Source organism: Pygoscelis adeliae, unplaced genomic scaffold, assembly GCF_000699105.1.
Source record: "Pygoscelis adeliae isolate BGI_AS28 unplaced genomic scaffold, ASM69910v1 Scaffold34, whole genome shotgun sequence".
Taxonomy (NCBI): domain Eukaryota; kingdom Metazoa; phylum Chordata; class Aves; order Sphenisciformes; family Spheniscidae; genus Pygoscelis; species Pygoscelis adeliae.
This window is the reverse complement of record NW_008824658.1, coordinates 6,481,355-6,503,112: the sequence shown is the minus strand read 5'-3', so window position 1 is coordinate 6,503,112 and position 21,758 is coordinate 6,481,355. Positions and strand designations below refer to the sequence as shown.

The following is a 21,758-nucleotide window of genomic DNA, read 5'->3' as shown; positions in this document are numbered from 1 at the left end:
GCTAGCCACCCAACGACTGGCTGCAGAAGCCCTGTTCACCCCAAACCCTGGGCGCGGGAGGTGTCAGGCGTGCCATCCAACTTGGGCAGCCCCAGACTCTCGCCCATGGCTGTTCCCCCCTAGCAGCTAACCAGCACTTCTTCCTTTCTCGAAACCGCTTTCTTCTGCCCCCCCCCCTTGCATATTTGTATCTCTTTTCTCTGCCATGGGAATACTTCAGAAAACCCAGTGGTAATGCGAAGTCCCGTTTGGAATGAATGGTAATGTCAGTGTTGCCACGTGCATGGACGCTGTGCTCTGCTCGCTCGCTCGCGCCCAGAGCTGCTTGCTCATGGGAAGTGTGCACCGCGGCAGGGCGGTGGATTCACCGCAGGTTACAGAAATGGGACAAAACCGCTGGAGAAGGGGTGCGGAGGGCGTCTTGCCGCTGCTCCTGAGACCGAGGTGATGGCAGCGGCTGCTCACGGTGTGCTCTGGGGCTGTGACGCTGCCTTGCTGATGGGGAAACCCAGCCCAACCGTGCTGGCTCTTTTTTTATTATTATTTATTTTCCTGATCGCATGAGAAATATATTCACAGAGAGCGCGTGACCACGAGGCGCTCAGCTTGGCTCGTCGGAGCAGGCTGTGATCCGGGCAGCCCCGCGCCCTGTTTCCATAGGCAAGGGAGAAGCAGCCTCCCCTGGGGTAGGAGGGTGCCGGGGCATTTCTCCTCTGTCTGGACCGAGCTGCTCCTCCCAAACACACCTGGGCCCCTTTCCTGGCCACCTTCCCAAGGCAGGTTTGCTGCCCCAAGCAGATCAAGTACGGGCTCATCATGAATCACTTTGGGCTGCAAAAATCAAGATTAGCTGTTGCAAAAGCCAAGCCGGATGAGCTTTGTAGTGCAAAAACCAAATGTGATCAGAAACGGGGGTCAGTGTCTGAGGTTACAGGTCTCAGGTTGAATAAGAGGATTCAAAGGTGCTGGGAACTTCCCTTGACTGGGTAAGTTCACTCTTGAGAACAGGATCTTGTTCTTAATGTGTATGTTTAGTCTTTATTGAACTTAGATTATTAAGTGAAAGTGGGAAAATGTAAGCAGATGAGTTTGTGAATCTTCTTACCACTATCACTTCTACTTAGCTCTCCCAGGGATCCCAGCACACTTGTCACTGCATTTGGGCAGAAAACTAAATGGATTTCTGCTTCCACGTGTATTTTCTGATATTATTTGCCATTACTGACATCTCCACCGCTGTGGCATCCACCGAGATGCCCTCTGGTGTACTTAAAATGAGTCTCTAACAAGAAGTACTTACGTATTTTTTTAATTTCATCACAAAGGATCTAAGAGATTCCTGTGACCATGAAGTCTGCAAGGATTTTAAGTTTACTATGGAAATGGGCCAGCAGCTTCCCTTGAGCAGGGAAAGGTGAATTTCTGTCTTCCAGTCATACTTATTTATTTAATCCAGCTGATGTGGTTATGAATGAAGGATTCGGGCACCTGCTCCAGCGATATGATCTGCTGCACGACAAAAACTTCAGGTCGGTGGGAAATAATGTCCCAAGGGGAAATTTAGCAGAAGGCAGCAGAATGTGGCACAAGTGGTCAGAAATAATAAATGTACCACAAGCATTTGATTGAGATAAATGTTCTGATTTCTCCCTTGGGAGCGGATGGAATGAGTGCAATTTAAGTAGTTTCCCTGTAGGTCTTGTGTAACTTTGGCTGCTGCGGCACGTTTTACCTCACTGCAGGAGCAAGTGCTGCCAACAGCACCCTGCTCGTGGCACTTGATGGTCCACGGTGTCCCTGCCACCACCCCAGTATGTTCCATGCCAACCCAAGGAGCACCGTGCCCATCACTTTGCTCAAGCCAAATACCTTCCAGCAATTATAAGGGAGTCTTAATTCTGTATTAAAGCATCGTATCTTTTTGGCAGACTGAAAGCATGCTTTTGACATCTCTAGAGCAAACTTTAAAATCCAGGTATTGCCGTAAATGACACCTGACACGTCAGAGGGATGCAGAGTCAGTAAAGGTGTAATCACACTTTGTTCATCATCTGCATTATAACAGAAATAGTTTTATTCCCATATTGTATACGGTCTGGCTTCCAACACTTGTTCTTTTTATTGCAACCCCGACTCTTGCGATCCTTTTGGCGGTGCTGCCAACTCCAGATGTCCATGGGTGCCCTGTACCTGGACAGATGTGCACCAAGGCCTGGCCCTGGTGCTCCCCAGGCGATACCCGCACCCAAGCAGGGCAGAAGCACGCGGCTGCGGCCAAGCATCCCCCCATGGCAGCGCTGCCACTGCTTCGCTGTTCCCACGGGCACCTTCCCAGCTTTCAGCTCGGCTGCACAGGTGGATACAAAACACCGCTCACAGGCTGATGTCAAGGGAGTCATTCTCAAGATTTCAGTGTAACCAGCAGCCATGGCAAACTGGGTGGCTACCTTTGGTGGGACAGGCTGGGTTTCTGGGAGCAGACAGTTTTAAGTGGGACTTGCTGAAAAGCTTTTGCACAATTAGCTAATTTGTCAGTAAATTAATAGCTCCCTCACTGAGCCCTCCCACTTCTTGTAGTTTGCTAGTAAAAGTGTGTTTGGCAAGCTGCTTTTCGTAGCCTGATGGGGAGAAATATTGAGGGGAGAAATCAGCACTCTGTCTCAGTTCATTGTAACGTCATTGCAGCCACGTAGTCACCATTTTATCAGATGTGGAGATTTCTGGAAAGATGCTCAAAGCTCAGAAGAAAATGACCCCATGGGTGGGTATTGCCCAGTAACATCATCTAGATGCTGTTTCATTTGCTGTGATCATTGCAACCATTCTTGGAGGGGCTGGTTGTGGTCCCAGAGGGTTTGCAGAGTCGGGAACTCTTGGGGGAGCAGAGGTGGCTGCGGGATGCTGGGCTGGCACTGGGGTGCAGTATCTGGCCCAAGGGATGACTGGGCCAGAGCCCACAGGAGGGAGATGACCCCGGACATGGGCTCTGTGTCACTGCCACCGCTCCCTGCTGCCCCCCACCACGTTGTAGCCCAACAATGGGTGAGGTTAACTGTTCGCTGTGGTTTTTTTCGCTTGTGCAAACTTAAAAACCTCCTCCAGAGCCTTGTGTGAGGGGTGCCCCCTGTTTGCAAGCTAGCCTGCACCAGCCTCCGGAGCTCGCTTGGCATAAATATGGGTAAAGGCTGTGAGAGGGTAGTCCCGACCTCCAGCGTAACCCAGACACTGTCCCCAGGAGGAAAAAAGCTGGTTAGTGTTAATGTCAGCACAACGTTGTGTGGGAAGTTGTGGCCCCTCCACGGGAGTAAAGCCCCTCCATTAATCACTCGGTAGCTCTGCAGGCTGGAGCGAAGCCAGAGGGTGAGAGGAAAGGGGCTGCCTGGGCTCCTGCGGCAGAAAAGCTTTTTCTTTAAGACCTTGACTGCTGGTAAAGTCATAAATAATGCTGTGGGGCTTAACAGGAAACCCTGTTTGGATCCCCTCCTCTGCAGCATCTCAACCGGGGGATCAGGCCCAGCCAGCACAGGTTCATGAGAGGCAGGTCCTGCTTGACCAACCTGATCTCCTTCTATGACCAGGTGACCCGCCTAGTGGATGAGGGAAAGGCTGTGGGTGTTGGTCTCTTCTCCCAAGTAACTGGCGAAAGGACGAGAGGAAATGGCCTCAAGTTGCGCCAGGGGAGGTTTAGATTGGATGTGAGGAAAAATTTCTTTACTGAAAGAGTGGTTAAACATTGGAACAGGCTGCCCAGGGAAGTGGTTGAGTCACCATCCCTGGACGTATTTAAAAAACGTGTAGATGAGGTGCTTAGGGACGTGGTTTAGTGGGCATGGTGGTTGAGTTGACGTTTGGACTCGATGATCTTAGAGGTCTTTTCCAACCTTAATGATTCTATGATCTGCTTGGCTTGTCCCTCGCAGGGCTGGCAGTTATTGGAGACTCCCTGGTGGGGAGTCGATACTGGGCCGTTACGGTAAATATGAGTTATTTAAAATGCTTCTTGTGTACTGAACACCCAAACACAAGTCCCCTGAGGACAGCCTCAGCTTGCACCCCAGGAGCAGCGAACCGGGTGCCTGGCTCCTCTCTCCAGTGGCTGTTTCTGCAAAAGAAGAAAAGTAAGGCAACCTGCGGTGGCTGTGTTTGGAAAGATGCCCGCTCAGCTGCTTGCCCTCTGCTTTCCCAGCGAGGAGCTCTCACTCCGTGAGTCCAGTACAAGTCAGACCGTACAGCAGAGAGCCGCCCTCCTTGTGCCCACAGAAAAGCGATGCCAGCAGGTATAAAGGGAATGAGTTGGGGATGGCAGTGTTACCATCCTGTGTCATAAAACTTGTCCCCTTGCCTGTCTCCTCTGTGCACAGCCCTCTTTACAGAAAAGGAGAAAAGGTTTTCTCTTTGCTTTTTGTTTCAGCGCTGTCAGAGCAGCACAGGGCAGCAGGGGTGGGGGACAGGGGGTCCCCAGCACTGTGTCCGAGGAGCCAAGGCTCCAGCCCTTCTCTTCTCGTGCCAGGACTGCACCCTGCGGGAATGCCCTGGCATTTCTCCCTCCCGGGAGCCACCCGTCTCCCCCGGGGAGCACCCGGAGGTGTCGTATCCAGCGGGGCTGCAGGGTGGGGACCCTGCGGTGGCGTGCTCTCAGCCTGATACCCCGGCACTCCCTTATCCCCACTCTGCAGTCGCTTGTTGTGTCTTCCAGGAAACTTTTAAGCGATGAAATATAACTTTCCTCGGCTTGAATCACCTATAATTTACCCTGATGTGAATAATAAGGAACTCAAAGTTGAGAATGTGAAGCTGGCATAAAGGCAGAAAGTGGTGTTTCAGAGTGTGTCTGCACAGCGTTTTGCACGCAGAGGCACGCCGGCTTTGCCCCGCTCCACGTGAGCCGAGGGCTTGTGGCCAGAGCTGGCGCTGTGCTGCCTGGCCTTGCCGTGCTGCCTGGCCCTGCCAGGGGCTGCGGCCACCACGCAGCTGCCCTCCTGCTCAGGGAAGGCAGAGCAAGCTCCTGACAGCCCTGAGGGTACAGTCGTGGCTGGATCCCAGAGCTTGTCACAGCATCTGTCTGCTACAGGTAGCTGCAGCTGCATTGCCTAATGTACATTTGTACTTGTCCTTGAGGAGTGAGCTGTCTGCTCCTGCTCCCCCTTCTAGGGATGTTTCTTCCTTTCTCATACCTCTTCTATAGATGCTGTTCTTCTCAAGTTAAGGTTGCTGTTGGTAGGCAGCCTTTTGCAGGTCAGCAGAGCAGTGTGTTTGCAATGGCTGACAAGGGAAAGCATGTTCTCCCCTTCCCAAGCCGCACAGAGACCCGCGCTGCCCGTGCCTGTCCTGCGGCGTGACCTGACCGCGTCCTTCTGGCTCTTGCAGAGTTTGCCGTTTCGCTCGTGGAGAAGATGCAGGCTCAGGAAATCCTGCGGAGCCTGCGGCTCCCCGAGTTCGACGACCTCAGCCAGTTTTTCCGCAACCTGCCGGCCACGGCGCTGGTGGGCATCGGTGCCTTCGCGGCCGTCGTTGCCTACTGGTTTGCCAGCCGGCCCAGGGCCGTGAAGCCACCGTGCGACCTGCGGATGCAGTCGGAGGAAGTCGAGGTGAGGCCAGGGGAGCCCCGTTGGGAGAGGCTGGGTTTCACACGAGGTTTGCATGCGTGGAAAGGACCGCAGGGGATGCCAGGAGGTGCTTTTGTTTGTTTTGAGGGCTCCCCAACCTCACCCTGAAATCAGTCGTCTAATGCGCTATGCCAAGGATCACTTCACTCCTTAATTCACCTTCTTCTGTAGACTGGAAAACTAGAATACAGCCCATTAATTTATTGTCTTAGATTTTCTGTAACATTTTGGTTTTAGCTTTGCTTAACCATCCATGACCAAAAATTACAGTAGCTGCCATTGCATGGGAGAAACCACTGAAAGGCAACAGCTGATAAGATCAAATCAGCTGGCACTTCTTGTGTGTGCCCATTACTGAGTTTGTAATAATAAGAAAAAGTAGACCCCAATCCATGCTTAGAGGCTGAGGAGTTATTAATTTTCATGCTTGCAAAAGGTTTTAAAGTTTAATGAAGCTGCTCTGTTTTAAAGAGCAGAAATATTTCTGAAAATCGTTTCCACTTAAATTAATATCTGAAAGTGCGATGAGAATTTAAAGCCTTTTGCATCCCCTTTGAAACCTTATTGTCTTTAATTCCAACAACTTTTTAAAAGGGTAGGAGGAATTTACATTTTCCAAGACAGTTTTCCCCTGTGGTTAGGGCTTTAGTGAGACTTTCTTCTGTCTCACAGCACGGTCCCGGTCTGGTCACTCTCACCCTGCCTGCCTCCCCTTGCCCGCTCCTAAAACACCTTGCTGAACCCACGCACTGGGGTCTGGAGTCTGGCCTCTGCTTTAGTCTGTCCTTCATGTTGGTCTTAGATGTCCTTGAGAAGGTGCCCGTGGTGCCAGTCCTGGGGACTTGTGGAGCCCAGAGCAGTCGCTCCCCCCAGCACGTCTCCACTCCGTTACTTGCAGTTTTATAATTCCTCCTCAGGTCTCCTTGGGAAATATCAACCATCTCCTGTGGCAACGAGCCGGGTCAAGTGCTCTGGGCAGGTGGTTCTCCATGTTACTGGGGCGCTGAGGTGGATGTCCCACCTCTCCCGTCCCTTTGGGTGTTGGGGCAGGAACACGGTGGTGGCTGCAGAGGTGTCTCCGGCATTTGGGGAGCGTGCTGCTTTATGGTTTGGGGTTTCCCCATCTCCTGCACGTCGGGCTGTGCTGATGGCTGTGTCACATCATGTCACATCGTGTCACGTCGTGTCGCACAGGGCCTGGCTGGGGCACGCCGGTCGGTGATCGGGGACAGCTCGCAGCTGCTGACGCACTACTATGACGACGCCAGGACCATGTACGAGGTCTTCAGGAGGGGATTCAGCATCTCTGGTGAGAGCATGGTGATGAGGAGGCCTGGGAGCAGAGGTGGGGAGAGGTGGAGGACCAGATGATGTAGAGGTCCAAACGGTATGGGAGGCTCAAAGGCTTAGGGAAGCTTAGAGAGTGTAGAGGCTGAAAGAGCATGGGAGCCCATAAAAGGTGGGAGGCCCAAATGGTGTAGAGGTCCATTTGGACTCAAAGGCTAAAGGAGCGTCGGAGGCCCAAAAAGGAACGGGAAGCCACAAAATTATAGAAGTCAAGAGAGCGAGAGGCTGAAAGAATGGGGGAGGCACAAATAGTGGAGAGGCTGAAAAAGTGTAGGAGGCTCCAAGGGTGCAGGAGGCACGAAGAGCGTAGAAGCAAAAAGCGTGTGGGAAGCTGAAGGAGATGGGGAGGCTGAAACAGTATGGGAGGCCAAAAAAGTCCAGAGGCCCAGGGAGCGTAGAGCCTAAGAGTCTGGGAGGCCCAAAAACTATAGGGGACTGTTATGTGTGGGAGGACCCACGAGTGTTGAGGCCAAAGACTGGGAGGCCTGAGTGTTGACGCCCAAAAGGTGTGGAAGGCCCAACAAGTGTAGAGGTCATAGAATCATTAAGGTTGGAAGAGACCTCTAAGATCATCGAGTCCAACCGTCAACCCAACAACACCGTGCCCACTAAACCATGTCCCTAAGCGCCTCATCTACCCGTCTTTTAAATACCTCCAGGGATGGTGACTCAACCACTTCCCTGGGCAGCCTGTTCCAATGGTCGAAAAGGTGTAGGAGGCCTAATGATTGGGAGGCTGAAAAAGGTGTTGGGAGGCCGATGAGGTTTGGGAGGCTAACGAGGTGGAGATGCCAAAAAGTGTGTGGGAGGCGATAAAGGTGTAGAGGCTGATAAAGGCGTGGGAGGCTCAGTGAGAGTTTAAAGGCCCATGGAGTGTAGAGTCCCCAAACTTGTAGGAGGGCCAAGGACTGTAGACGCCCAGAGAGTGTGAGGCCGAAAAGGTATGAGAGGTAAAAAGAGGGTATGAGGCCAAAATATTGTGGGAGGATGAAAAGGGGTGGGAGGCCCATTGAGGGTGTGGGAGGATGAAAACGTGTGGGTGGCCGAAGAAGTGAAAAGGCCCAAAAAGTGTGGGAATCCACAAAAGCGAGGAAGATCAAAATGAGCGTAGTGGCCCAAAGAGCAGGGGTGCCGAAAAGGTGTGGGAGGGAGAAGGTGACTGAGAGGACCACAGAGTGGGAGGCCCAGAGAGTGGGAGGCCTGAGGGGCAGAGGCCAGGAGAGCGGGAGATCCAGAGAGTGGGAGGTCCAAGGAGTGGAGGCCAAGGAAGGAGGAGGCCCAGTGAGGGGCAGGGCGGGTGCTGCAGCCTGCGCTGCCCGTGCTGGCACGGGCGCCGCTTTTGGAGCGTGTGGGTTATAATTAGGGTTATTATTTGCAACGTGCATTATTTTGCCCTTAATGCCGTTGAATTTTACTGTGCAGTCTCTTAGTACCACGAGATCTTTTTGCCGCCACTGGCAGACAGCTTAACGTCCTGAATTTTGCAGCATCAGCAAAACTCATCATACATTATTCATTTCCAGAACATTTATGAATACATTAAACAGGGATGATCCGGGCATAGAACTGTGGAGCCCAACAGAGCTCTTCCTCCGCTGCAGACGCTGATACTTATTTCTGCTTGTTTCTGCCTTTTCATCAGTAACTCATCCAGCTTACCTTTTATTCCACAACAGGGCAGGGTAAGGGACTCTGCCAAAAGCTCTTAGGAAAGCTGTGTGGTGTATCAGTCCATTGCCCTTACCCCATGATCAACGGTACCATCAAAGAACTCTCTCACTCTTGTGAGACATCATTTCCCGCTCCAAAAAGCCACGATGACTCTTCCCAGCTATATCGTAACTATTTCTGTGTCCACTGCTTACGACGTCCCGCCTCCTTGAATACACCAATTTCATTGTCAGATTATTATTTTCGGTACCACCAAAAGCTTCAATGGAATTGCAAATATTCCACCCCGCAGGACAGGGGTAAATAAATAACTCAGTAGGTGTATGGAGGGATGGATCTTGTGCAGGTAAGTACAGTTAGCAAATTAATTAAACTTCTCAAATATTCCTCCTGTCATGTAGCGCTGCGTATTGTCTTACCCTCCTCCAGAGCAGGCTGTGCTAAAAATAGCAGTTTTCACTTTTAAGTGTTTAAATCAAAAGGCAGCGAAAGCAGTGGGAGCCGGTGTTTTGGATGAAAGCCCTCATCAGACACTAATGCTCACACTGCCTGCGGAGAAGTGTCTTTTAATGAGGCTGTTTGGGGGCAAACTGCTGCTGTCCCCTCTGCAGCTCAGGGAGGAGGGTTGAAGCGACCGTTTGGGAGATCCCAGCAGCCGTTCTCCCATTAGCTGCGCTCGTATGTTTAATTTGATCGAGCTTGCTGTGAGCTCTGCCCCAGGAGCGAGAGCCTACCCCGATAACAACAGATTTACTCTCTGAGGGCTCTGCTGCATCCCCACAGCGTGGTACTGGGCAGTGCGTTAACTCCTGGCACTGCCCCCGTTAACTCCGTCATCTCTGCTTGTGTCTTCCAGAAAACGGCCCCTGCCTGGGGTTCAGGAAGCCCAAGCAGCCCTACCAGTGGCTGTCCTACAAGGAGGTGAGCTGGAAATGACTGACACCCCCTGCAGAGTCCTCTCCCCCAGTGCTCTCGCCCTGCCCAGCAGAAGAAGGGGTGTTAAGATGCCCGTCGGTAACATGCACGCACTAGACCAGGAGGTTGCTAACGTGCCGTGCGAGGGCTCTCAGTTTCCCCAGCCGGGCACATCCCGGCGTTGTACAGGCATGTTGGTTTTTGGGGACCACCTCAATGCTGTTAACCCGCTCCTGACAGTGGCACTGACACGCTCAAAACTATGGGGCATTGCCAACCAGAGGTCAACTGCTAGTCAACTACTAATGGCTTGTGAGAACATAAAAAAATTGGGCTTTTAGATAGCGAATACAATAATTTGAGAAACTCCCTGTATAAGCTAAGTCTTCCCTTAGTGTGGTATTGCTTATATTTCTTTTCTTGATGGTTTTTTTTCTTTCCTCTCCAAATTCCAGGTGGCTGAAAGAGCAGAAGCTCTGGGTTCAGGGCTGCTTCAGCAGGGCTGCAAGCCATCCACGAAGCAGTTCATTGGGGTCTTTGCTCAAAACCGTCCAGAGGTGAGATTTCAAGTTCAACTTGATGCTGTATTAATAATGTACCTGACTTGTGAGCTTGCTTTATACTTGAAGCTTGTTCTCAAGTGTGTTAAATCTGCTTCCATGGCTGCCTTCTCACCTTCATGCTTTGATGTCCTCCTGCAGTGGATCATTTCCGAGCTGGCTTGCTACACCTACTCCATGGTGGTGGTTCCCCTCTACGACACCTTAGGTCCTGGAGCCATTCGTTACATCGTCAACACAGGTAAAAACAAAATTTATGTAGTCTTCTCAGAAACCAGTTTGTTGCTCAGAATGGTTCATTTTCTTCTGCTGTCCAAAAGACAGGTGATTTTACTCATTGAGTGTCTTGAAGTCACTTAGAGAGGTTTCTGGGGAGCTGTGTGTCCCCATGCTGGGGCAGGGCTGCCTCTGTTCCATTTCCCACGCGCCCAGTCTTGCACAGCCGTGGATGGGGCTGCTCTGACAGTGGGAATTACTCCAGGGCCACCTTGTTTGGCTGCTTTTCTTCCAGCTGACATTTCCACAGTCATTTGTGACAAACCTGAAAAAGCCAGAATACTCCTTGACCACGTGGAGAGGAGAGAAACGCCAGGTCTGAGCTCCATCATCCTGATGGACCCATTTGAGAAGGAGCTGACGGAGAGGGGGAGTCGCTGTGGGGTTCGCATCCAGACCATGCAGGAGGTGGAGGTGAGTTTGCTCTCCCTCTCTTTTTACTACACTTTGTAGTTTCTGTAAAAAGACAGTAAAATATACAGGGCCTTGTGAACTGTGTGGCAGGTTCAGTGTCTGGAGAGCACGACGGAGCAGCTTGTGGCTGTTAATATTGACGCACGGCTCAGTGCAGTTGCCTCTTAAGTGTTATTCCTTGTTGTTGGGAGCCAACATTTCAATCCTTCCTGCTCAAATAAGATGCCAGCTGCTAACTAAGCCTGGAAAGGGGGGTTGCTGTTCGAGACGCTGTCCTCCCACATGTAAGCCTACAGCCTTACACTTTTATGAAACAGCCTGGATCCAGCTCAACCAACCCAAGCACTACTTGAAATCCAAGGATGGCGTTGCAGTTGATGCAAGAAACTTTGGATAGAAAAGATGACCTAAGTGTTAGCCACAAATTTTTCTGCTCTAGCTCACGCTCTCCCTTAGTGGTTTGCAGATCATTAGCAAGTGGGTTACACCACAGGAATTAAAGTGGAAATAATTTTTGTTACTTTAATCTCTTTCAGGACTGTGGCCTTGAGAGTCGACATGTGCCTGTGGTGAGTGTTGGCATGCCGCTTTTCTCACTTACAACTGCAGCTGACTATGTTACATTTATTTCACTGACAAAAGAGGGAAGGGTTTGCTCGGGGCAGAAGGAAGCGTGCGTGTGTTCAGGGGCAGCGCCCCGTGACCCTCTCCACGTGGGAGGCAGTGGAGGAGCCCAGGGACTGTGATACCATCCACCGGAGATGTGCAGTATTTGCTTCATACCCTCCGCCTGGGACACTTAACTGAGGTAGTTCATCCTTGCTGAACATGTTAACGGGACAGTAATTAACTGCCATTGTTAAACCACACTAATTCCACTACCTTGCCCAGGCGGCCCCGTGGGAATGTGTTTGCACCCTTGGCTTTCCGGTGGGGTTTCTATAGCTCAGGAACACTTCTTGGCAGTATTTCTCTGGGATATTTTTGGAAAATCGCATTGATATTTTTCACTGGCTGCTTCATACTCGTGCAAAACTTTCAAAAGCAGCTTCTGATTTTCAGGCCGCTTGTTTATTCATTCGTGACCCAAAATAGCGCACGCGTGCAGCGGTGCTGAGAATACAGAGATACTACTGGAAATGGGAGCAATCGGCAGCTTCAGAAAGTTGTTGTCCCCCGTTGTGGATAACCACACGTTTCCAGAATTTATCTGGAAATCAGTAAATTATCTCAAGTTTTCCCACACACCTACAGGTATAGATGGTGTCTTTGAAAATACTAGCTGCAAGACAAATACTCCATCACAGTCGTCTTACACTAAAGCTTGCCCTTAATGCAGCTGGAGCAAAACATAAGGGTGGAATAAAGTCTGCATCAACTGAAGAAACCTGATAAAAAGAGTTTTATGATGGTCTTTTATATTTGCCAAGGGGAATGAAGGCTTTTTATGGCAGAGCTGAAATATAATTAGTTTGATCTTTAAGTTTATGCAATGACAACAGTCTACCATTGACCCTTCTGCATTTGATTGATGTGATATTCTTGTTCTCCTTGTGTATTTCTAGCCTCCTCGACCAGAAGATCTATCAATTGTCTGTTTTACTAGTGGCACTACAGGTAAAAGAAGAGCCATTTTAATCTCAAAATGTTAGAATAGATAATTAATTTGATAATTAATACCACCTCAATATGTGCAAACTTGCTGTTATACTGATATGGCAGTGATATTTCTACGCATTTTTAATATTTAAGAATATATATGTATATACATTTCTGTAGCTTGCAAATTAGAAGTAATGATACATTTATTTTTCACTTGAATTCCCTGACATACGCTTTGGCAGTACGATTTTCCAGTTGTCTGGAAATCTGCCCATGTTTCTGCTTCCCATTTTGCAGTGTAGTTGTGAAGCGCTCGACTGATTGGTATTTATCTTCTGTAAATGTTTAAAAAAAAAAAAAAATGCGGGTCCACAGCTTTCCATTCTCTGTATCCTAAGCACACCAATACCCCCAGCCCCACCAGCGTCCTCAGCACCTCTGTCTCCTCTGCAGTGTGCCCCAGCTTGCTCGCGTGTTGCCCACGTCCTCGGGTTGATGCTGGGGCAGGCTTGGGGTCGAGCTTGGGGAGCCCACGCTGCTGGTACTCCCATACCGCTGGCCCCTCTTTCTTGGAATGGAGCAGCACCATTTTCCTGCCTGTTCTTAGCAGGCGCGGTGCTTTCTCCTCTCTCCAGACCCTGGTTTTCATACAGCTTGCAGGAATTTCCTACTCTTGAGAACTCAACCTCCATAACATCTACCAAAAAGCTATGCAGGCAGACAGCGCAGATGCACGAGGCGTGATTGCTTGGGAAACTGCTTTTAGACTTACCTGCGGGCAAGGACCATGCTCCAGGGACCGCTGGAGCAGCTCTTCCAGGTTCGCCTGCGTTCTCAGGATTGCCTAACGCTTGGTCCTACCCCAAAAGCATCCTCGATTTGGCCTCCACTCATTTAGGCAAGCGGAAGATGCCGCTTGACACCAAGCTGCCCTCCGAGAAGGGAGGTGCTTGTCTGCCCAGCCTGCGGAGTGCAGAGCCTGCAGATTAGGCTGAGCAAGAGGGGACGTCTTCATCTTCCACCTCCTGGAGAAGACTTGTACTGCAGATCAGGTAGGCAACTGCTTTATCAACTCCAAGTACAAACTCAAAATGTATTAAAAGGCTTTGGTTTTTTTACCTTCACGCATCATTCTTGGTTTTGAGAGCTGTGCACTTCAGAGTACCCAAAGCAGTGCACTGTGTGAAAGGAGCCTGTGACTCTGCTCTGCCTCAGCAGTGGGAATTCCTAAAAGGAAAAGATTGAACCCAGTGCAGGAGACGGACATCACAGGCGTGTATGCTGTGAGCACCGGCTGTGCCAGTGCAAAGTGGCTGGGCATAAATGGGAACTGTAGGAACCCAAAGGAGCCATGCCTATGGGCATGGCGGAGCACAATTTGTTTGTGTGGATTTTAAAGTGCAGAGCAATTATTTTTTCAAGTCACATTTTTGTGGATATTTTTATTTCTAAATAAGAAATTCTGAATAGAGAAGGGTTTTTTGATTCTCTTTTTTTATTTGCAAATGCAGTCATGGGCCAGTTTCTGACTTTGTGCTTTTTTTAGGAACATGTCTGAAGTTACAGAAATAGGACAACCAGGGGGGTCGTTTTCTTTCTCCCACCCAAACCAGAGATTTCAAATTCTGCAGGTTATCTGCAAACTAAGCTCTCATAGAGCAGCGCTTTGTGAACCACCAGCCCATCCTCTGCTGCTGGAGGACTTTGCACATCACTTTCTGGCTTTTCCAGGGGTTGCATCAACACTTCTGGTCTGTTTTCAACATTATGTTTTGATGTAAAAGGCCTGGCTTGTGTATAGCCCACGTCAGGATATTTTTAATGACCAGATTTAGAATTTTCTTCCAACGGATATGTTCTCAAGGGTTTTTTCAATTCTGAAGGGCTCCAAATATTTTTGTATGGTTTGAAATAAATCTGCACTATAGAGTTTGTAACCTGAAAATGGTAGAATTGGAAACAATTTTAGCTGTTTATAAAAAAAAAAAAACCCACAACCCAGAAGCGGACTTTAATGTGTATTTTTCTTTGATAGGATCAGATGTCTAAATGCCTCCACAGGCTGAAGGGAGGGACTGAGATTGCTGAGCTCAGATCACAAGACCAACTTTTACTGTTGTACCAAGAAATCATCAGCACTCATAAATGGGCCAAAGGCACGCGGTTGTCCCCAAACCATCAGGACACAATTTTTCGTGCTGGCTACTCCAGAGAAGCAAACTGTCACTTCCTCAGAGATCCACCTCTAACCAACTGAATAAAAATTGCTTCCCAGCGGTTCCTCACAGCCTGCAAGTGCACATCCCTGACTCCTGGAGGCTCCCGGGGTGAGGAAAGCGCTTACATCCCAAAATGCTGACGGATCACACCACCGAGTTAGTGCTGGAGCTGCTACTTGAAAGACCCATTTAGCGACGTGGAGAAGGTTCTTCTGTTGCTTATGAGAACTTTCAAACCAGCTTGGCACTGAGATAGGGAGAAATTGCCATACCCGGGCTATTAACTGACTGGGATCGCAGTGCACCCATTTCCGTAAGAGGACACTCACAGGGGGTGTCTTTATGAGGAAATTCAAACTTGAGAGCAGTGTTACAGATCTGGCATTGATTTATTTTTTTTTAAAAAGAAAAGCAGTATCACGGCCAACCTTTTTCTCTTGAAGTGGTAATTCTGGGAAAGGGCTCGTAGCAAGGGGCACTTGTTTTGCTGGGTTAACTCTTAAAACAGAAGAACTAAAGAAGGTCAAAATTTACAGGTATCTCCCAGCCCAAAAAGCTCCAGCTCCCTCTGCGGCAGCATGGTTTGTTCTGGATTTCTCCTGATGAAGGCTATCCTGGCCCTAACGCTGCTGCTCTGCTTTGACACCGTTAACACCACAGCCCGTCCGGGATGCTGAACCTGCTGCGGGCAGGACATGGGGGAAAGAGCCAGGACGTTCACACTGCTTCCAGGCATGTCCTGGTGATTTGAGCAGAGGCACTGAATTTGCATTAAAAAAAAAAAGTCAGAGGTGGAGTAAGTAAATGAGTCTGAGGTCTCAAAGCATCTGAGAAATCTTCCAAAGAAGTCTGAAGAGCTGTGTCAAGGTACAGGAGCCAGATCTGCTGCTGGTATAGCCGGAGGGTGCGGTTTTGAATTTCCAAACCAGTACTGAGCACGTTTTCTCCACCAGCGTGTGACCTGCGGGGCTGCCGATGCAGAGAAACTTGTGCAACGCTGCGGGAGTACGGCTACTTGTAGAATTGCAGGGGCTGAGCGCGCATATTTGGCTAGACACAACTAAAATAACACGAGCAATTTCTGGGTCGTTGGCATGTATTTACATCTGACACTGGTTCATGGAGTTTTCTTGAGGTCTGGATCCACGTGTGCACCCAGCTGTGAAAATAAGCGCCTCGAAACGAAACCTGTCTGGCTGAGCTGGTGCCCGCGAGCCTGTCTGTACAAAACATTAGGACAGGAGCAGTTGTGGTTGCCAAAGATGTCAGCCCTAGCTTCACCTCTGAGCTTCGGTGGGGGACGAATGTAAGCGAGACCAAAATAGCTCCTGTGCGCTGTGTTCATCTCGAAGTATTTGGGACTGAATTACTCAAAGGCACTTGGAACACCAAATACGGATTTTCAGTAAAGTACGTTGTGTTCAAAATGTCCTGCTTTGGTGCAATAAATGTGTGCAATAATTACTACTTTTGCTTGGGCCTTTATTTAAATATTTGAGAGGCTGGGTAGAAGCAATGTCAGTGAAGCTGGCAGGGCACGGGGCTCGGCACCGTGGCTCCTGGAGCGTGGCCTGAGCCAGGCTGTGCCACGTGGGTGCATGCCCGCACCGAAGAGCTGCCGGTGACACAGCCTGCAAACTGCTCTGAAACTGGGAGGATTAAGCTTGTTTTCCTGTGCTGAAACTGATTCATAAAACAGCATTGCCCCTTCCTAATCTGAGGAAGCCAGAATGAAATTCTGGCCGACTTACAATTTTGCGAGGCTATTGCATCCATCACTAACTGTAACAGCACTGCAAAGCTCCTGGGGGCATCCCTGTGCCCGCCGTGCCGGGGCCACGCAGGGTGCCTGCAGGTAAAGCTCCTCCGATCTGCTTCCGCGTGGCGTAGCAGGAGCTACGCTGCAGTGGTGTGATCGAATTAAAACAATCTGCTTAAAAACACGCTGGAGGGAGAGGCTGGCTCTGTAATCTTTATTCGAGCTGAGCTACACCTTCTTTTCAGAAATAAACCCTTTGAGGGTGATGAAGAGGGACAGTGCTGTGGCAGGAGGACATGCAGAGCCCCGCGTGCCAGCGCTGCAGGCAGAGCATTTCAGACGGTGCCCTCGGCTCTGGTTTGTGCGCCCGGAGGTTTCAGCCTGTGCGTTTGCTGTTTAACAAACCCTGCATTTTGGCGTACGAACAGTTACGAAATGGAAGAGGTGTATCGTGGTGCGAAGAGGGATTCTCAGTTCAGAAGAGAAAAAAAGAGGGTGAAAAAGCAAATACCAACGGTGTGGAGCTGCCCACGCGGGCGGCCGGTGAAACGCTGCAGGCGCAGTGCCAAGCACTGCGGGTGACACGTTGAGGCTTTGCCAGCTCCCTGTCTCCAGGACACCTCTGCTCTGCTGCTGACAATATTAATGACTTCCCTTAATTGCAGTCTCGTAGGGTCTTCTTGCAGCCTAATTTTTACCATGTATTACCTGTTTTCTGCATTGTTCAGGTTATCCAGTGCGCTGGCTAAGTAAGAGCTTAACAAACAGCCTTTTAAGTGGCGTTGGTTGGTATTCAAGCTCATTCTTAGTCAAAATCTGCATGAAATAAATCCTACCTGGAGAGGCTGGCAACAGCCAGCCGGGTCTGATGGCCGCGCTCAACAAGCAGCTCCATCTGAGCACTCTCATAAATTGCAGTTGGGCTGTTTCTGGTGGAAACTGTTGTTCAGAGTCTCCAATAGAAATATTCACGTTATACTGTGTTTACAGCATCGTTTTATTAAATTTTGAGGATTGCAATGAGTGTTTTTGGTACATGTTACTGCACAGAAATGACTGCGAAAATTACATAAGTTTTAAAAGTCAAAAAGATAACTTAATATCTTAACCATTTCCTGATTTGGTTTTTGTTAAGCTCTTGGAAGTTACCTACTGGCTTATTTTTTAAAATCACTCTTTGTTTCCTTTCAGGAAACCCCAAAGGTGCTATGCTGACTCACGGGAACGTGGTTGCTGATTTTTCAGGCTTTTTGAAAGTGACGGAGGTGAATACCCTGATTTAGAAAATGTTGCCATGTGCGGAGTGTGTGGGTTAAGCTGTGTCCCTGCACGGGCTGGAAGTGTGCTCCTGCAGATAAGAGGTGAAATTTCTCTTACTGAGAGGGCCAAATCCATGGAAATGGGAGCAGGTCCGAGCTTACAGCACTGGAGGGCATTAAATCCCCTTTCCAGCACCGGCTCCCTGGCTCTGTAAGGCTCAAAGTGCTTCTGAGGGGCAATGTTGGCTCCTGTAAATCAATTAACACCTTTCAAAGAATTAGGAAAGCAAACAAGCCCTGTGCAGTTGCAACTGGTGCTTCAAAAAGATTACAGAGTCCGCTTCTAAGGAGCCCACACAATGTCGTCCTCGCTTATTTGAAAGCTTTCTGCATATAAAGTGTGTATATGTGAGAACATACAGGTTTTTACAAGAATGGTTAATTTAATTGATATTAAAGTACATCTCGGTTTCCGTTACACATATTTTTTAAAAAGCATAGCACTGGCCAAGTACACGTATAGTATGTTTCATGCAATGTATAAACTTGTGTGTAGAAACAATATAGGAAGCAGAATTGCTTTAGCCCAACGTATGAAGGATTATATGCAGCTTGTACCTAACAAATATAAAGAAGCTATTTTTTTTTTGTAGTAAACAAGCAATTCTATAAAGTAGCGACGTACACACGGGATGGACAATTTGTTACCTTATACCCCTTGCTGGTCTTATTGTCGGTGCTGAAAATACCGCAGTCTTTTTATCTTAATCCTTGAACTTTCTGAGATTTCCACTGTTGTAAAGAAACTTGGACACGTGATGTGAGAAATCCCACTGAACGCACGCGTCCAAGTATTTGCAGGGTTGTGACTCCAGTAATTTGCAGTCCGAAGTGTCAGTACAGCAGTTCGCTGCAGTGAGCCCTCGGGCTTCGCAGCGCGGAGACTTCGCTGGGTTCAGAGGCAGCAAGATGCACAAATGAAAGCTGATGTGTAGATCTGTCTGAATTTCAAAGGGCAGGAACGTTTATTTTGGAAGAGAACTAGTTTAGAGGGAGCTGAGGGAACTTGGCGTCTTCCAGGACTGGCCCACAGAAGTGGATTTAGTGTTCGCTGATGGCAATGGGACACTGATTGTTCTCGAAGGTATCCGATTGAGACGTAAGTCTGGTGTAAGTGGTTGTAAATGCAATAGCTGCAGTCACCAGAGATCGTTGGTGAGAGTGTAAATGCCTGTAGCTGATCCACACGTTTAGGGCAATGCCTAACCACAGTAATGAAATCGAGCAAAGTGCAAAATACTTGAAAGTAGTATCAATTAATAAAATAAAAATATCTAAAGCTGAGAAGTATTGTAGGTTTTCTGTTTACGTACTCTTGTGCCAGTTTTGCTTAGTTCAGTGATTTTTATAAATGGAACATTTTTTGAAGTGAACCTAGAGCTTTATTATAAGGTTGTTCTGAAATGCCAAGAAACCGCTGTCATTTTTACGTTTAACTGGACAACTGTGCCAACTGTGAAATACTATTCAAAGTCATCATTTTGGTCCAATTTAAAACCAAATAATTTATTGTCTGGGCACTTAAAGCAGTGTGGGGCAAAAAAAAAAAGGCAGCATAGCCAGTGATGCTAATGGTTTTACATCACTGTGCTTGCAGAGCATGAGGCCAATTTGAAATAATGTATAAATAGATCTGCGGGCCCTAATGGCTTAATTCAGACTGACACATAAAATAACACGAAACGGGATGCTGAAAACGCCCACGTGGTCGATCGTGTTTGACTTCCCTAGGTGATGGCTGGGAGGGTATACCCAAATCTGACTTGCCCAGATTTAACTCCAATAAAATATTCCCCGAGGAAGAAAATCCTGTGCCTCCATCCACCGCTGTGTCCCAGGTCATGGACTATCGATTCTGTCACAGCAGTAGAGATGCAAAGTGGGTATAAACTGCTAATACTGTCAGCTAATAGATTTTATACCCATTTTCCACTAACCACTGGCTTCGGTGCAAGTTATTGGGTAATGAAGCTTTCAGTTTTTCTAATCCATAATATTATGGCAAGCCTTACCCTTGGAAATGCAGGTAGAAAGGCTACTTTTCTTTTGGGGCATGGATCAGGTAAGGCTCTCGGGGCCTTTGCTTATTCCAGCCTGCGAGACAGAGTTAAAACCTTGGCAAACCGAAGACTTTGGTAATTTTTATTTTTCGCATAATTTGTCCAGCCTTCTTTTTCCCCGCTGCACCTGTCTGTGGGGCAGTGATTCAAATCACATTTTAATCACTTAAAATTATGAGAAACAATAACGGAAATCACTAATTTTTGCAGCTGAAAAAAATAATTAATTTTTCCAACATATTCTGATTCAAATCAATGATCAACCTAAGGAAAAGAAAAAATCTATAGCTTTGACTCTAGTAACACTGTGAATCTCTGATGGGCTCTGTGCAACGTGGAAAATTGGTGTGCCTGTAGAGCCCCGCGGATTTCCAGGAGGCTCCTGCAGGTCTGCACCAGGGTCCTGCAGGTCTGCACACAGCTGAGAGTGCAGCTCGTCGTCATAGCATCTCGTGGTAGAAAGCACTGAATAAAAATTGGGTCCTCTGTCAGGGTGAGCCTCCGTTTCCAGCGTGAGCTGCGTGGATACGATACGCCTTCTGCCATGGAGAGGCCTCTCCATTGCCCTCTGTGTACATCTCCATGCTCTTTACTCCTCCTGCTAACTGAGCTTCATTGACGCTGTGGCTTAACGCTTCACTTCGTACGCTGCTCCCTTCTTCTCTCGACAATCTTTACCCTTTTGCTCCTCTGGTGCCGTTTTTCTTTTTATTGTTTTATGACTTTCTTGTTGTCTTCCTGTCAGTGTTTCTTTCCTTTCTGTCTCCCATGCCCTTCACCTGCAGAAAGTGATCTTTCCGAGACAGGACGATGTGCTCATCTCCTTCCTGCCTCTGGCTCACATGTTTGAAAGAGTTATACAGGTAAGAAACCTGCCTGAACTGACGAGGCCTCGTGGGGCTCCTTGTGTTTTCTTCCAGAGTCAGTGGTCTCCTACTTGTGAGGATGTACACATTTCCTATTTGCCTTTAGCACACATGTTTGAGAGAATGGTACAGGTAAGGTCCTAGTGTCAGTGGAAATCATCTTTTTCCACGCCAAAAAAAAATAAAATGAATAAAATACTAAATAACCAGCGATATCTTGTAGCACTAAAAAAGCTTGTACTCCAGAAGTGCCACATGCGTAACACCAGGGCCCCGGCTTCTGGTCTTGGTGACGTGGCCTTGAGTCCAGAGTGATTCCAGGAGAGTTCCCCAAGCTCTCCAGCTTACACCGGTGGCTCTGAGATTGGAAAATGGCCCTTCGTCAACAAGCAGAAACCTGCACAATTTTGGGGGCAGCTTTTCAAAGCACTCTAGGGTCAGGTATCATGGGAGTAAAAATAATTTTGTGCCATTTTCTACATCAGCTAAAATCCTTTTATTGCATAAATAACCAGATCTGCAAAAAACTTGCAGACACTGAAAAAGAGGAAACTAAGATCGTGGTGTGACACGCGTGATCCTCCTGGCAGGGCAGCATACGGTGGGCATTCACTGGAAGCCAGCGGCCCCTGGAAATAATGGCAAATAGAAGTGCTAACTCGTGCCAGCCCGCAGAACTGACTTTTCACATCTCTCTCCTGAAAAGGCAGGTGGTAATTTGTGCTGCAATCGGTGTGTTAGGCAAGTCAGATGAGACGATCACGTCAGTTCTCCTGGCCTGAGAAGCTGCGAACTAAAAACTGATCCAATATGTGAAGATTGGATCTGGATTCAGTTGCAGCTCTGTAGTTTCTCAGGGAGGACTGCTTCGGGCTGAAAGCATAGGTTTTGAGTCAGACAAGCATCTGAATATAAGCCTCCCACTTCTTAGTAACAACTGTGCCAGAAATAATATATTCTGCCCTGTTAAAAAAACTTGCAAATTGGAAGTGAAAGTCCATGAAAGATCCGGAGAATTACAGCCCAGCCTATCTCTACTTGTAAGTCTAATTTGAAAAGGCAAGTTGGTCAGTATGGCACCGCTATTCGGGCAATCTGCTTTGCCAGAAAACAAGAATATAATTATTAAAAAGTCATCTGATGG

At 48.5% G+C, this 21,758-nt stretch overlaps 1 protein-coding gene and 1 long non-coding RNA gene across 2 annotated transcripts in view; both read left to right on the top strand.

Annotated features, from left to right (window-relative positions):
• ACSL6 (acyl-CoA synthetase long-chain family member 6) overlaps positions 1-21,758 on the top strand; it is a 47,096-nt gene that overhangs the window by 11,056 nt on the left and 14,282 nt on the right. Inside the window, exons 2-11 of the mRNA XM_009322727.1 lie at positions 5,368-5,588; positions 6,801-6,915; positions 9,481-9,545; positions 9,995-10,096; positions 10,241-10,340; positions 10,611-10,789; positions 11,326-11,358; positions 12,355-12,406; positions 17,561-17,634; positions 20,534-20,611. Coding sequence (XP_009321002.1) covers positions 5,394-5,588; positions 6,801-6,915; positions 9,481-9,545; positions 9,995-10,096; positions 10,241-10,340; positions 10,611-10,789; positions 11,326-11,358; positions 12,355-12,406; positions 17,561-17,634; positions 20,534-20,611 — 993 coding nt within the window. The 5' untranslated portion in view covers positions 5,368-5,393. The remainder of the gene's footprint in view (positions 1-5,367; positions 5,589-6,800; positions 6,916-9,480; positions 9,546-9,994; positions 10,097-10,240; positions 10,341-10,610; positions 10,790-11,325; positions 11,359-12,354; positions 12,407-17,560; positions 17,635-20,533; positions 20,612-21,758) is intronic.
• Positions 13,033-16,074, top strand: LOC103915796. Its single transcript, XR_663555.1, has 2 exons — positions 13,033-13,443; positions 14,427-16,074. It is a non-coding gene; the product is annotated as an uncharacterized LOC103915796 (long non-coding RNA).